Genomic DNA, 14886 nt, shown 5'->3' on the forward strand with positions numbered 1-14886 from the left:
TTTGAATAAAATACTAATGTAAGTGCAAGCCAACACTTTTCATTTAACTTCACTGCTTCAAAGCATCACTGCTTTGTGCCAATAAACAGCAATCCCCAAGAGAACACTGTACATCACATGCACTGAAAATACAGCATATGGATGTAAAAACAAGCCCAAATCAACTCCCAGACACACTTGCACACGTCTAAAACAACCTCTGTGTTTATGATAACAAGACGTAAAAGTCTCATAAGGCTCATCACAGACGTCACTGGCTCCATGGACACAAAGCCATGGACACAGAGTGTGTTTGATTGGTTGTGTCTCGAAGGTGTTGGACAAAATGCATGATGCATTAAAAACATCTCGAGGGAAAAGTACAGTGTGTCTACAGGCTGATGATTTAAAACTCAAGACTAGAGGGGAGATTGAGGAAAAGAAATCTGTCTGAGAAATAAATGTATTTTTGTCCAAACTATTTACAATTTATGAATTGTTTCCTTCCAAGATGCTGTAGCTGTTTTCTAGAATATGTTATTGGATCCTAAACTGATCAATAATTTAGAAAAAGAGATGACTGCACCGATTCCATATTCATGGCTTGCAGGCCAGTCATTTCTATGTTGAGTGCACTCCAGGCAGACAGTGAAACCTCAAGGAGTTGGCACCTATTCAGAGAGCTGCTTCCAAAATCTGTCACCACATGTTTAGACCACAGTCCAACTGAGAGACAGAGGAGGAAAACTATATACTGTATGGATTATGTACAGGAAGAACTACACCCGTAAATGCATGCAAAGAAGCATACAGTCTGTTGGAAATAAATCGATGCCAATATAAGCTGACATAAAGAGGGCTGAGATCAAAAGATCGTCAGTTCAAAGTTCCACAACAGCTGGGAAATGTGGGTGGGGAAAAATGAATGAGTAACCCACTTCTTCCCTCCATCCTCAACCACGACAGGTGCCCTTAGGCAAAGTACTTAACCTCCGAATGTTCAGACGGAAATGCTCAGTGACCAGCAGTGGAAGAGTGGTTCAGCGGATTTAAAGGTTTCACCCAGCAAAAGATATTTTAGGAAACTCAAGTGGTTCCTTGTTACTGTAACGAGATGGTGCCTCTCAAGGGGTTTATCCTCCAATTCAATTTTGAAATAAAATAAAACATACAAGACATATTAAGCAGCAGATAAAAAGTATAGGCTATAATAAGTGTTACACAAATGTAAGTTCAAGTAATTATATATATATATATATATATATATATATATATATATATATATATATATATATAATATATAAAATATTAGGGCTGTCAGTTAGTTAGTGCTGTCAGTTAAATGGCAGTTAAACGGCTTTATCGCAAACCCATTTTAACGGCGTCAATTTTTTTATCGCGAGATTAACATTCTTTTTGGCCTAGCAAACTTTGTAGTTTTTTTCACATGCTCTTGCAACAACTAGCAACATTAGAAAAACTACAACACCACACCGGATCTAGCTAGAGCGGAAAACAAAACAACAGGCACGCCGCACACACTTCTTTGGGCTTGCGAGCCGGCCAAAGAGTAGTAGGCTAACGTTACGTTTTGAGTGGGTGGCGAGCGTGTGGCGCCGAAATGGATGCCAATAAGATTCTGAATGGAAAGTTTACTTTAAAAAAGTTGCCAAATGGTTCGTTGTGAACGGAGCTATCATCGCAGCACGTCCAGTCTGAAATACCACTTGATGGCCGAGCACACAGCTGATGCCAATTCTCCGCCCCCTCGTCAAAGCCAGGCGACAATGGATGACTTCAGACAGAAGCACATGGATGTTGGTGTGAAATTGAACACTACAGTATATGCCAATGTTGTTTTCAATAAAAAAAAAAAAACATTTGCATAAAGCAAGCCGATCCACTTTTCCATGTTAATAAGAGCATTAAAATGAGAAAAAAATAAAAAATAATGGGACAAAAATAAATCAAGGAACATTTAGAATAGACAAAAATGTGCGATTAATTGCGAGTTAACTATGACATTAATGTGATTAATCGCGATTAAATATTTTAATTGTTTGACAGCATTGAGATGTAATGTAACACCATATAGGAACCAGGGTGTTGGTGGAAAAGAGCAGGTGTTCGTTCATTTATGACTGGTAGATGATTATGAAAAGTAGACCTCTACTGACTGCGTGGTGCGTACCATCGGCTCATTTACATGGGAACCAAACCATAAAGGTGGAAGCATACGTGGGCATTTAAAAGAAAAAGTAAAACAAACAAACACGCCGAGACTATTAGCAATACAGGCACAACCCCTGCCCCACATTCTCTGATTACTCCTGATAATGATGTATGCAACACACCACCCATACACACAGTACAGATCAATACATAATTACACTGACAATTAGTATCATTAGAGGGGTGCTAGAGATGGGGATTTGTTGAGCTAAACACTCCTGAGAGAGAGAGAGAGAGAGGGAGAGAGAGGGAGAGAGAGGTCAGAGAAGAGAAGAGAAAAAAAAGAGAGAGAGAGAGAGAGAGAGAGAGAATTAAGCAGCTCACACACATTCTGCATGGGGTCTTTTCCGAAAGGTTTTCTATTGTCCTTTAATAATGGGATGAGAGCGACACTTGAGCACCAAGTGGGTGGGACATTGTTAGCTCCCACATTCCACTGCGATGCAATCAAAACTGTATCCTGCATACAAATGAGCAAATTCCGATTTTCAAATGAAATAGCCAAATATTAACCTGACATGACTCATTAGTACCAGAAACGTTTAAGGCAACCCACCTGATCGGTGTCTCCTAGCTCAACTCATTTAGACTGTCAATTAACTCTGCTCGTCAACTCCGGCTCAATTAATCAGGTCTAATTACTTAAACGCATTTGCCAGCACATCCTTTTAGATTAGGTTTGCAGAAATAGGACTGTGTTTTACAAAGACCACAAGTGAGTTACGCTCATTAGATGATATTCATAATGATGGACTTAATAAGGTTAGGAGCTGGCCAATTCCACTCGTCTTTTCTGAAACGACGTAATGAAAATCTGCTCAGTTTGCTTAAGGTGGGCTCATGACGTGCAGAATATGGGTTGGAACGTCTAACAGCAGAGCGAAAACTGTATCTGAGAGCGAATACAGGATCCTAGAAATAAAGAGAACTCATTGTGTTCTCTATTGCATCCCATTTAGTGAGTCAGTATAATATTCTCCGATAGTGTGGGTTCTTATCAGCCATAGGTAAAAGGATGGGTCATAACATTTGCATCTGCTATCCTGCTGTAATTAGTCTCCAGGGTGCAGCTCGCCACAGGACGTTACTTACTCTGATAGCCATGCTCCTCTCAGCAGCTATGCTGACTAGACAAAGCACACAGGACTCCCTGTACACTGATAACTTCAAAGTTCCAGCAGCAGAAATATCTGTTTGTTTGAAACAGAACTGAATAGTTTAGTATATGAAGTCTTTATGCTTGACCCCATCCAAAATCTGAATAAAAACCATACATTAAAATAGGGCTGGGCGATATATCGATATTGTGATATGAGACTAGATATTGTCTTAGATTTTGCATATAGTAATATCGTAATATGTTAAGTGTTGTCATTTCCTGGTTTTAAAGGTTACATTAAAGTGATGTACTTTTCTGAACTTACCAGACTGTTCTAGCTGTTGTAGGCCTTTATCCACATAGTCATTATATCCACATTACTGGTGATTATTTATCGAATTTTATTTTACATTTTGTAAAAGCACCAATAGCCAACCCTTCGATATCATCGCAATATCGACATCGAGGTATTTGGTCAACAATACCGTGATATCTGATTTTCTCCATATTGCCCAGCACTACATTAAAACCTATTCCAAGGAAAAACACAGCACCACTCGCACCGCCTCACACACACAAAAAAGAAAATTTGAAATAACTACGTTGCACAAGTGATCACTTAAATATCGATTTCAGGTTTAGCATCAAATCTCACCTTTGACACTGATGGTCATGCAACAGCTGGCCCATGCAGCGTAAAAAAATAAATAAAATGAATGCTTGAGACTGACTCGTTTTTTGTTGTGGCTATGATTGATCTTCGACTGATTGATGCATTGACTTGTGACAAAGTTCAAAACCTCACCATCCATCTGGTGATGGAGAGAAAGCTTGGTACTTTGAATAGTACTGCGTCAGATATGAGCCTCATGTAGAGACAAGTACAAATGGTGCTTCCAGCGAGGAAAAGGAATGTCCAAAACAAGTTGGTTTTTTTCTTTGTTTTTCCCTAAACTCAACCAATATTTCTATTTTTCTAGATGATTAGTTAAAGCTGCAGTGGGTAGAAAAGACCGACAAGCAAACAACTGATCCCCAGTTCAGCCGGCGGATATACTCTCGGACTCGTACCAGTCGCGGAGCCACCGTGTTGCGTGCGTTGTTGTGGATGCATGCAGTAGGGCAGTGCATTTAATCACATTTTAATTGCAATTACGATCACATAAACAACGTTATCAAGAAAAACTATTATTTTGCACATTATGTTTTGCAAATAAACTTATTATGTCATGTGTTCTGAATGGGGAAAAAAGTTAAAATGGGGAAAGTATTAAGGGAAATTTCACAGATCAAGGTGTTTTCACGCTTAATTTGTTAAACTGTTTTAACTGTCTTTTCACTGTTTTTTAAGTTCATGCAATAATTCAAATAGAGTCAATGAGTAATCGTGTTAAATATTCAATGATTCAATATTGATTTTCAATAATCACAAAATAATCGTGATTAGGGATTTTTTCCCTAACATCCGACCACTTTCTTGCATCCGCTTGTGTGTCCGGGTGACCATGCAACAAACTTTTAGTAAGTTTTTTAATTAATATTATTTTTAACTGTTCAGCTGATGGTATTAAATCGGTCAAACTACATATAGTCAGTAAACGGTTCAGTTCAGTTTAGTCCAGCCACTTTAACAGTTAAATGGTTAATTATTAACATCCTTATTAGTTAAAGTAAGCTTATATAGCCTACAATTAGTAAGGCCAAAGAGTTTATATTTAACAGCTTCATTGCCCTGTATTAACAAAATACAGTCTGTTACCATGGGAAAAGGTATGTTATTGAAAATGATGGGCGCAGGTTGGAGTGGGCAGGATTTGGACGGCCTGTCTTCATATTCAGCATTAACTAAATAAGCAATTTAAAATGTGGTTTTGACCAACAACAGAATGTGAAAGGCATTCCAAAAAATGCCAAGCAATTAGAAAGTGCCTTGATCAGCAAATATTTCAGACTGTCATGGGACATCTCTACCAATAACTGTTGTGTAGTGTGCTCAAGCTAATATGACCACAGTTCCCTGTGCTGCCCCAGTGTTAAATTCCATGACTTTTCTATGACTTTCTATAACTAAATAAGTGTTTTCTACTAACGGAAAAGGTTACAGCTGGCTAGTTGAATGTTTGGCGTGCTGTGGAGAAAAAGCTGCTGGAAATCACCATTTAATGTGAGTAACAAAATATATCTGCAAAGTGACCCCTAAGGAAAAAGATCCCCTGACGTCCTCCAACTGCAGGACACCTCTATAAATTCTGTGATATTTAAACACCAAAATAGTTTTGTTGTGTTCCTGAATCCTCCTTATTATACCACCTACACCTAGATATACACACCCTGTCAGATGAGCTACACACACACACACACACGACATGACAGAGAGCTGTGCCGCTGAGGAGGACAGTGTGCTGGCCAGGTGACGGACACAGATATTATTTGTGCAGCAGTCAGCGGTCAATCAACCTCTCCTCTCCTCCCTCTATCTCCCCTCATTCTGTCATCCGCCCTTTTCTCCCGCTGTTCTTGGCAGTGGTGGCGAAAAGATTTCTGGGGCTATCACTCTTCCTTTCGTCCTCCTCTTCTCTCCGTCGGTGAATCACTGCCTCTCCTTCAAGCACACCCTGGCTGTAAGAGGCTCGCTGCTCTCTCCTTGGCTGGTTGTCGTTCTCTCCATCTCTCCCTTCATGCCATTTTATCCGTTTATTCCTCTCTCAGTAAAATCCCCATTCTTCTTTAAATCCCTGTCTTGCTAGCTAGGGTTATGTGTAGTTATGAGCACTTTTTTACACCGATTGGAATCTGGCTGCTTTTGTCGAGTCTCAAAAATATGAAATCACACAGAAAAACTGTTGAAAATCAGATTTAAAACATGTTCAAAGATGTTTTGACATTTGATTCAAATCAAGTTCTAGAGATGATCTTTTCAGTCAAATCAAAATTCTAACGTTCATCATAAAAAAAAAGAAACAAACAACTGGGTCTGTCTGTGTGTATGGGTCTGTGTTGTCTGTCCTCTGTCTGGTTCGGACCTGATCTGGGTTGGGTTGCGGGTGGGTGGGGGATTTGGGGCGAATTGACATGCTGTTCCTTTTTGTGCTTTCTTTCTCAATCCCTTCCCTTTTTCCTTCAAGCATCTTCTGTGGCTCGCTTTGTTAATTTTCACACTCTGTCTGTCTCTCTCATCTCCTCAACACCATCCTTCAAATTCTCTTCCTCTCTCCTGTGCCCTGCTTTGGCGTCTAACTCTCGCTCTGTCTCCCTTGTGTCCTCTATTTTTTACGCCTGCCCACGTCCTGCACCTTTTTCTTTCTCTCCAGTCCCTCTCTCTGGTTCCACCTGCAATCTCTCATTTACCTCCTGAAACTCGTTCATCCTTTCTTATTCTCTCTCTCTCTCTCTCTCTCTCTCTCTCTCTCTCTCTCTCTCTCTCTCTCTCTCTCTCTCTCTCTCTCTCTCTCTCTCTCTCTCTCTCTCTCTCTCTCTCTCTCTCTCTCTCTCTCTCTGGAAATGGTTTGTATTGATCCACTCTCCAACCGGGGAGAAGGTCAGGGGTTCACTAATAAAGCTCAGGGACAAAACAGAGACACACAAACACATGGGCGCACATACACACAGCAGACAAATACAGCCAGGTAACAGGGCTGTAGTGATGAATGGTGTATATCTGTGGCCGTCCACATCTTTTTATAACAGAGCTGCTTCTAATATGCCCAAACATTTGTGTTTACAGACAAACAGCCACCATCTCATCGTAACCATAAACACATCACCCCGATGACGGCTACGGGCTAGAGATTAGGATCCAGCACAAATATGAATTCAACACAGGGAGATCACAGAGAGCCTGGCTCATGGCTGTGTGGCTAACAGCTGTCCAGCCCCTGGCCCCCTCCCGCCTTGCCCTCTTCACTGCTCTATGGCAGGGTCAACCTAAACGTATTCGCCCTCCACCCCCACATCACACAGCCTTTCCCACACTGCAGTCAAATGCAATTGAGACTTTTTAGCCTAGAGGTTAGAGAAGCGCGTTTGAATTCCTTGAGTAGCTTGGAAAATCTGGGTGGGGTTGAGTGCAAAACACCAGTAGCTTATAGAGCTGTGGATCAGGAGATTTCCAGTTTATATACCTAGATCAGCTGGAGAAATAAGGATAGGGAGATGACTAAGAATTAGTTTTGTAGGTTAGTCCTTTACTTATAGTCCAACTAATGCCACTAGTAGGACATAGTGGAAGAATGGCTAGTACAACTCTCAACTTCTTTTGCTATTTCACTTCTGCTATCTGATTCAGCCTTGTCTGTGTTGCTTGTTATGTTTAGTCATGTTGCACAGCACCAGCTCCCACACTGAAAAATGATATCAGGCATCATAGGTCAGATATAAGGTTGCTCAGATCACTGACTGAGGTTAAGGGCAGTGGTGGGCAGCTGACATTAGGTCACTGCTTAGGGGCAACGTGGCAGACGTCATTAACCTGAGGCTGACCCCCAGGCCTTGCTGCTGTTGTGGGGTCAGCCAATCAGCTTATCTCTGAGGCTATTACATCATCATTGCTGACAGCTTACATGGGACAAGAGCTTTTTGAGAGGATGTTTAACTGGTGACACATTCTGAGTGAGAGGTTACGGTGGGATGCTCTTTCTGCTAAATAACTAACAAATGAACAAAACTCACAATGCATGCTGGCTCACAAGTATGTCTTGGGACACTTAAGTGGAAGCCCTCCTTAATATAAGTGATTTCACATGTGCTTTCCCTGCTATAACAAGTTAAATGGTCTACAGGCTGCATTGGTAAGGCCAAGTTAGGAGAAATGCAAACCAGTATGTCTAGTTTGGAGCCTTATCAAAAGCAAACCCACTGCCAGGGCTTTTCCTGCATAGAGAAACTTTTGGCGCCCCCCAAGGAGGTTTTAGCGAGCCCCAAAGGAAAATCGCCAGTACCAAAAATTATAAGAACTGAAAACAAAAATGGTAATTCAAATCCTCTCTACATGTGTTTAAGAGCAATTTACCAAACAACGTTGAACAAGCAGAACATAAACTTGAATAGGAGATTCCCGGTGATTTATTTAAATATTAATATTATTTTTTCACCAGTTTTGTTAACTGGGGTTTTATTAACTCAAGCATAATATACATTTTTGTTTATTAAATTGTCAGCAATTACAGGTAAATGCATAGATTTCTGTCAAATAAGGTAACACACTGGGCATCTGGGCAGCTCACAGACAGAGGCTCAGTCCTCGACGCAGCGGCCGCAGGTTCGACTCCGACCTGCGGCCATTTGCTGCATGTCATTCCATTCTCTCTCCCCTTTCATGTCTAAGCTGTCCTGTCATAATAAAGGCCTACAAATGCCCCCAATAATCTAAAATTAAAGAAAAATAAGGTAACACAGACTCATCGCCTTTACTGTACATGGACCGGTAATGCTTACTGTCGTGCTTACTGTTGTGCGTAGTCCCCCCCCCCCCGAAAGTCAGAGAAAATAAAAGGATGTGAGCAGGTATACATATGTTCACAATAGAGAAAACTAGAGTGTGTGTGCTGTTGTGCAGTTCCTTAAGGTCTCCAGTGTGAGTGCATGTGTATGTGTCTGTGTGAGCGGGATCCTCTAACGTATGCAGGGCCATGCATCATGGATCAGTTAGTAAAAACCAAGACTAGCTCATGCTATCCCTCAGGATCTCACGCTGCAGTGCACCGAACCATACTGTCGTGTGTGTGTGTGTGTGTGTGTGTGTGTGTGTGTGTGTGTGTGTGTGTGTGTTTGTGCGTGCGTGCGTGCGTGCGTGCGAGAGCTACTCTTGAGTGACATTTCACAAATCCACAGGACTTGGCTAATGATGTCCCCTGTCTGACTAAATCAAAGCACCAAGAGGTTGTGGGGAGAGGGAAAATGAGCAGAAAAAACGTGAAATAGAAGACAGCAGGAGAAAGAAGTAAGAGGTGTTCATACTATATTAACCAGTGAAGGCCTGTAGCAGTGGGCCTTATGAATGAGCTGACTGTTTCAGGGACACTCGTCGACATCGGGACTAGTTTTAAACATTTGAATGTCTACTTTATGTGTGTATACTCATGTATGTTAACAAGAAAATTTTCAGTAACATTCTTGAGAAAAGGTACTGCACGTTTGCCAAAAGCAATGGTGTCATACTTTTACGCTGGTTCCTAAAGAGCCAACTAACGCTAATGCTATCGTTAATGCTAATGCACTCTGCATCGATGTCAACATTTTATCTTCGGAACACAATATCTGTGCCTTGATGAGTAAACGGATTCACCATAAGGAAAAAGGCTGTAAAGAAAGTAAGTACTCTAGAGAACTCAAAAAGCACAAAGAGCAGATTTGAGCTTACCGAGTTGATGCAGGCGAGCTCCTTGTTGAGCAGCCAGGGTAAGGAGAGTTTCCCATATCCCTTGTAGCAGGACTGAATTCTTTCTTTGATCTTCTCTTTTATCCTCCTAAGGGTGAACAGGCACAATGCTGACTCTTTGGGTGGTTTGGCCCGATTCTTCTGACCCTGAGAGAAGACTGTGAAGAGGATGTCTTCATTCTCGGAGATCCCCAGAGAGTTGGCCAACTGCCGGCCTGGACGAGCCAAGAAGGCATCCTGCACCAGGCGGTACTCTACCCCATCTTTAGTGCAGCCAATGGGGAACTCGACGTAGGAGTAAAACTTGGGGTCGTCCACGCAGAGGCGGACAATTTTCGAGGTGAAGAACTGCTCTCCGCTGGCATCAGGTGAAGTCAACTGGGTATCCAGCTGCATTGTTAGATAATAGACAAACTGCTCGCTGCTGAAGCTGTATACATAATAGATGTCGAAAGCAGGGAACTTGGACAAAGTGTCGGAGGGAATCTTCAGCTGAGAGGAAACAAACTCATCCTGATAGACAAAGCTGAACATGTCTGCATTTTCTTCATTCTCCATCAGCTTGCGACTGGACAATGTGGGGAAGTACTCAGACTTGCCATCGATGGGGGTTCCGATGAAAAGCTTGCTGGTCGGACTGTGGGGGGAGCTTATGATGACCCCGGACATGGTGCCCGACTCTGCCATACTGGAAAGGTAGTGCTCCTTGCGGTGGTGGGGCTCGCCAAGCTTAAAGAGGTCATCCAGACGTAGGAACTGGCAGATCCCCTGCGAAGTGCTGCCACAGGCAATGAGGCGGTTCTGTGCGTAGTCTATGAGAAGAAGCTTGTTCACATTGGGGGTCTGGGCCAGGTCATGAGGGCAGGACTGGACACTGGGCGGAGGGTAGCACTTCTCATTGTCCACCACTGGGCCAGTCATGTGGCTGCGTAGTTTGGTCAGGTTGCTAGACAGCTTGAAAATCCAGTTGACAGCTCCCACGTAGACTTCTCCAGTTTTGTTGTGGATGGCCAGATGCGTAAGCCCCCACTCAGTAGGGGCAAATCGTTTGAAGGGCGGGGGTTGGCCTCCAGAGAAGGATGAGCTCATGATAAGCAAAAGCCCCAAGAGGAGAAACAAGTTCCCCGGGCCAGGGGAAGCCGCTGACCGAGCTAGGGGGCACATATCTGGGCCGTCTAGAGGCAAGGCTTAGGGGGTTGGAGAAGGAAAAAGAGAGGAGGAGAAGGAGGAGGAGTACAAGCTCTGGTACCAAGACCAAAGTCAGGATTTTCTCTTGTTTTATGCTCTTCTGTCAAGGAATAAGGGAGGACAGTTTTGAGGGACAGAGAGAGAAGGATAAAGGGAGGGGCAACAAAACTCCTAATTCGCTGTCCTGTTCTCAGCGTTGCAAGTCGTCATCAGGAACATCATCCACAGAGGCACGAGGTGGGAGCCCTGGAAGGCAGAAAGAGGGAGAAAAAAAAAAACACAGTGAGCGTCTAGGGAACATTTCCTATTGATTATGCATCAAGCAGGCAGAGACACAAATTGCACAGCCAAAATTAGAAGAAAAAAAGTCAAGCTGACATTTGCCCCAGTGATAAATAAATAATATCAAATCAAGTCTGGAAGGCAAATGGGTGTCTGCATTTAATTATGAGTGAAGATAGCAGGGGGAGGCATGGGCCGATTATTAAAAGGCTCTGTATACATAACGGGAGTCTTGCTGGAATGAGTTATAGACTCACAACATTGAACTCTTTAATATTTCATAACTTTTAACTTTGCCATGGTGGCTTTGGTTGAGGCATGCGTTTGAAAAGGAGCCAGTGGGTACCGTTAAATTGACAGCAAACAATTTATAGCCAAGTTTGCTCGAAGGCTTTCCTGCCATGGTTTCAATGGTATCAACACACTATATACAGTAACCCCTTATTGTAATTACGCCTGCAGTTCTGGCAACTGTATCCAGGCATCAGGCTCCCATGGCAGTACAGCAGGTCGCAACACACACTGCCTTCCCTCAGGGAGCTACGATCACACAACATACTATACATCAGGACAAATAGAACTTAAGCAGAGATAAATATAAAACTCCCTTGACTGAGATGTATGCTGAAAATTCAGCATGATTCTTCTTCTTCTTCTTTCCCCAAATAACACAACACTCATCCACACTCCACAGCCAATCCTGCCCTGTCTCTTCAAACATCAATCACAGTCCGTTTACTCAAAACATGCCGGTCTCTTGCTATTCAGTTCAGATAGACAATTGTACTGCATCGAAAAGGCCGACCTCATAGTTCTTTTGATATAGACCCCTCCGGTAAAAAAGTTGAACCTAGCTCAACTTCTGCTGCAACAAAATTATCCGACAACGTATTACAGTGGGAAATCAAATGTATTTAAGCAAACATAGCAGATAAAATACCTTACAATTTCACAGTTTTCCCTGAAATTGTCGAGTAACCTTTCACCTTATGATGACATATAGGGAAGATTCCAGATTGGCCCATCTGAGCTTACTTTATCTCAAAGGCAGAGTAGGATACCCAGGCTAGGGGAACTCATATTAATGTTAAAAACAAACTCATGAAGTGAATTTTTCATGCCATGGGACCTTTAACGTAGCCCAACACTGCCCACATTTCAGTGCGTATGGCCCAACTTCCTTCCTCACTGCTGTCGTTTTCCTCTCATACCAGCTAATTCTGATAAATGAAGAGCCGGGTCTTGGCAAATATACATTTACTTAGGTCTGCTTTCATTTATGAGCTTCTCCAGAATACACAAATATATTTCACACAGCACACACTGTACCCCACAGCTGGTATCTCTTGACAACCTGGGATGCAGACAACGGAGGCGGTATAATAAAGGGCAGGAGTGAAATAATTTATAGGATGGAAGTTTTTTTACGCGTAAAAGGACAGGGAGGAGGAGAAAAGGGGGAGTCAAAAGGGAGAGTATTTGCTCCTTTGGGCGTCCTCCAACGGCAATACAATGATGATGAGGAGCAGGGTTTGCCGGGCCTGTGCTGCTGCTTGACAGGCCAATCATGTTCCTGCAATACTGGGACATCAGTTCTCCAGTAAACGCTGATTATGCAAAACAGGACGCAACTCTCCCATGGACCCCATGCTTCAATTTCACCTTGACTATCAAAGTGTCTGCAAGAAGGGCTGTTTATGACCATGCCAAATCAGACAAGATGAGAGACACTATAGAGAGATGAGGAGGGTAGGAAAGGGGGGGGGGGGCTGATAAAGGAGGCAAAAACATAAAGATAGAGATAGAGGAAAATCAACAAAAAAATGACAGAGAGGGGAAAGGCGAAGAGCAATGTGGGGTTTTCCTTTCGTTTTCTCCTTATCTTGGTTTGCGCCTCCTGCTCTCCATGCGGTGAGCCACAGGACAAGGCTCTCCGTCTATCAATCACCAAGCATACAGGTCAGCCAGTGTGGTCAGTTTACCAAGCACTGAGGGATGAATGGGTGGCTGTTTTAAAAACCATTTTTGTTTTAAATATATTTTTTTTTTTTTTTTTTTTTTTTTTGTGTGTGTGTGTTGTGTGTGTGTGTGTGTGTTGTTTGTGTGTGTGTGTGTGTGTGTGTGTGTGTGTGTGTGTTTTTTTTTTTTTTTTTTTTGTGGGGGGGGGGGGGGAGATGGAGAGAAAGAGAAACACTGAGGGAGAAAAATGCCCTTTTGGAAGTATTGAAAGAATTAAACACCTCAGTAAGAGGAGTCATTAAATTGCACATCAATTTTAGTCGCCGCTGCTGCTGCAAATAGTGTGTGAGAGAGAAATGAAAGAGAGAGAGAGAGAGAGTGAGCAGGAGAGAAGAGAAATAGTAATTGGATGGTTTGTTTTTTTAAAAGGGGGAAATTGAGGAGAGAAAAAGCAAGATGAGGAAGAGGAGCAGAGCAAGAAAAAAGAAAAGACAAAGAAGGAGATAGAGGAGGAGAAACTGCACGGAGAGAAAGACAGAGAGAGGGAGCCAAACAAAAGGCAGTACTTCTGCTGCATTTTAAGTTAATCAGAGCTCTTCCTGCGCTTGAATCAAACACCAGGGGAGCCCCGGGGATTGAGCTACCTCAATGTGGTAACTGCAGACAGAAGGGCCTGAGCGCCGGTTATCAGATATACCCTCACTCGCCACTCTGTGAGATTAAAACGACTCGACGCAGACAGCGGCCCCTTCGACATAAGCAGCCGCAATAAAGTGACGAGCCAGCCTATAAAAAAAAACTAATTTCTTGCTCAACGGTACAGTCGCGCCGCGTGACAAGAGCAGATGCCAATTTAAAAAGCGGTGGCACGTCGGCAGGCCGGCTGCCTCATTTGCCTTTGTCATTTCCAAGTGAGGGAAGTAGAATGAGGGAGCGGGCAAATGAGAGAGCCTGATAAAGAACGAATGAGACTGTGAAGAAAAAAAATCGTCCCTACAGTAATTCCTCTTCATTTAGGCCAGCCACGGCTTGATGTAAGTGTGAATCGCACAACAAATTGCATCTGGGGGTCTCTGGCTGCTTGTTATCTATCCCGGTAATAAGACAATGGCATCACAACACACGTTAGTGAAGTAATGTCTTCACAAATGGGCCCCCAACTACCTCTTTATCAAATCCCTCCACTTCCACCCCGACATGGCAGAAATGCCCAACTGTTGAGGACATAGGCAATCACTTAGCTTCTTATATACGTTCCTCTTTTTTTTCTTAAATTCCTCCATTTTCTCTATACCTCCGTATCCCTCTAAACCCTCTTCAATTTCAATTTCCTCCAGAGCTAAAGTGAAATGGTGGGAAGACTGCTGAAACAAGGTTGTGAGCCATATCTGGCACCATCAAGGAAAAACATGTCAATCATTTTTGGCTGGAGCGTGTCTGTGGCTTTGGGAATGGGCAGCCACCACATTGGGGGAGCCGAGGCCGTTATCACATCAGGGAAAAGCATTAGAGAGGACGGGCTTTAAGCGGCCAAGTTGATTGGATTTGATATCGGGACGCCCTATCAATTGACAGGACTGTACTGTGTCTCTATGGGCATTGGGAATTGAAATGAGGGATTGAAAGGGAGGGAGAAGACATAACAGAGGAGGAAAAACTTAGAAAGGAGGGGTCCTTCAGCCTTACTATATTTTGCTTATTTGGCTAAAGAGTTGCGGGAATCCTGAGAAGAGATCAGGCGGTGGTGTGTTCTCATGTACGTTTGTGAGGA

The 14886-nt window shown here is 42.9% G+C and overlaps 1 protein-coding gene across 2 annotated transcripts in view; it reads right to left on the reverse strand.

Moving 5' to 3' along the window:
• The window catches only part of LOC120557709 (plexin-A1-like), a 207587-nt gene that overhangs the window by 152309 nt on the left and 40392 nt on the right, over nucleotides 1-14886 (reverse strand). For both annotated transcript variants that reach the window (XM_039798261.1, XM_039798260.1), the window contains exon 3: nucleotides 9669-11120. In XM_039798261.1, the coding sequence (XP_039654195.1) occupies nucleotides 9669-10850 (1182 nt within the window). In that variant the 5' untranslated portion in view covers nucleotides 10851-11120. The remainder of the gene's footprint in view (nucleotides 1-9668; nucleotides 11121-14886) is intronic.

Source organism: Perca fluviatilis, chromosome 4, assembly GCF_010015445.1.
Source record: "Perca fluviatilis chromosome 4, GENO_Pfluv_1.0, whole genome shotgun sequence".
NCBI classification, from domain to species: domain Eukaryota; kingdom Metazoa; phylum Chordata; class Actinopteri; order Perciformes; family Percidae; genus Perca; species Perca fluviatilis.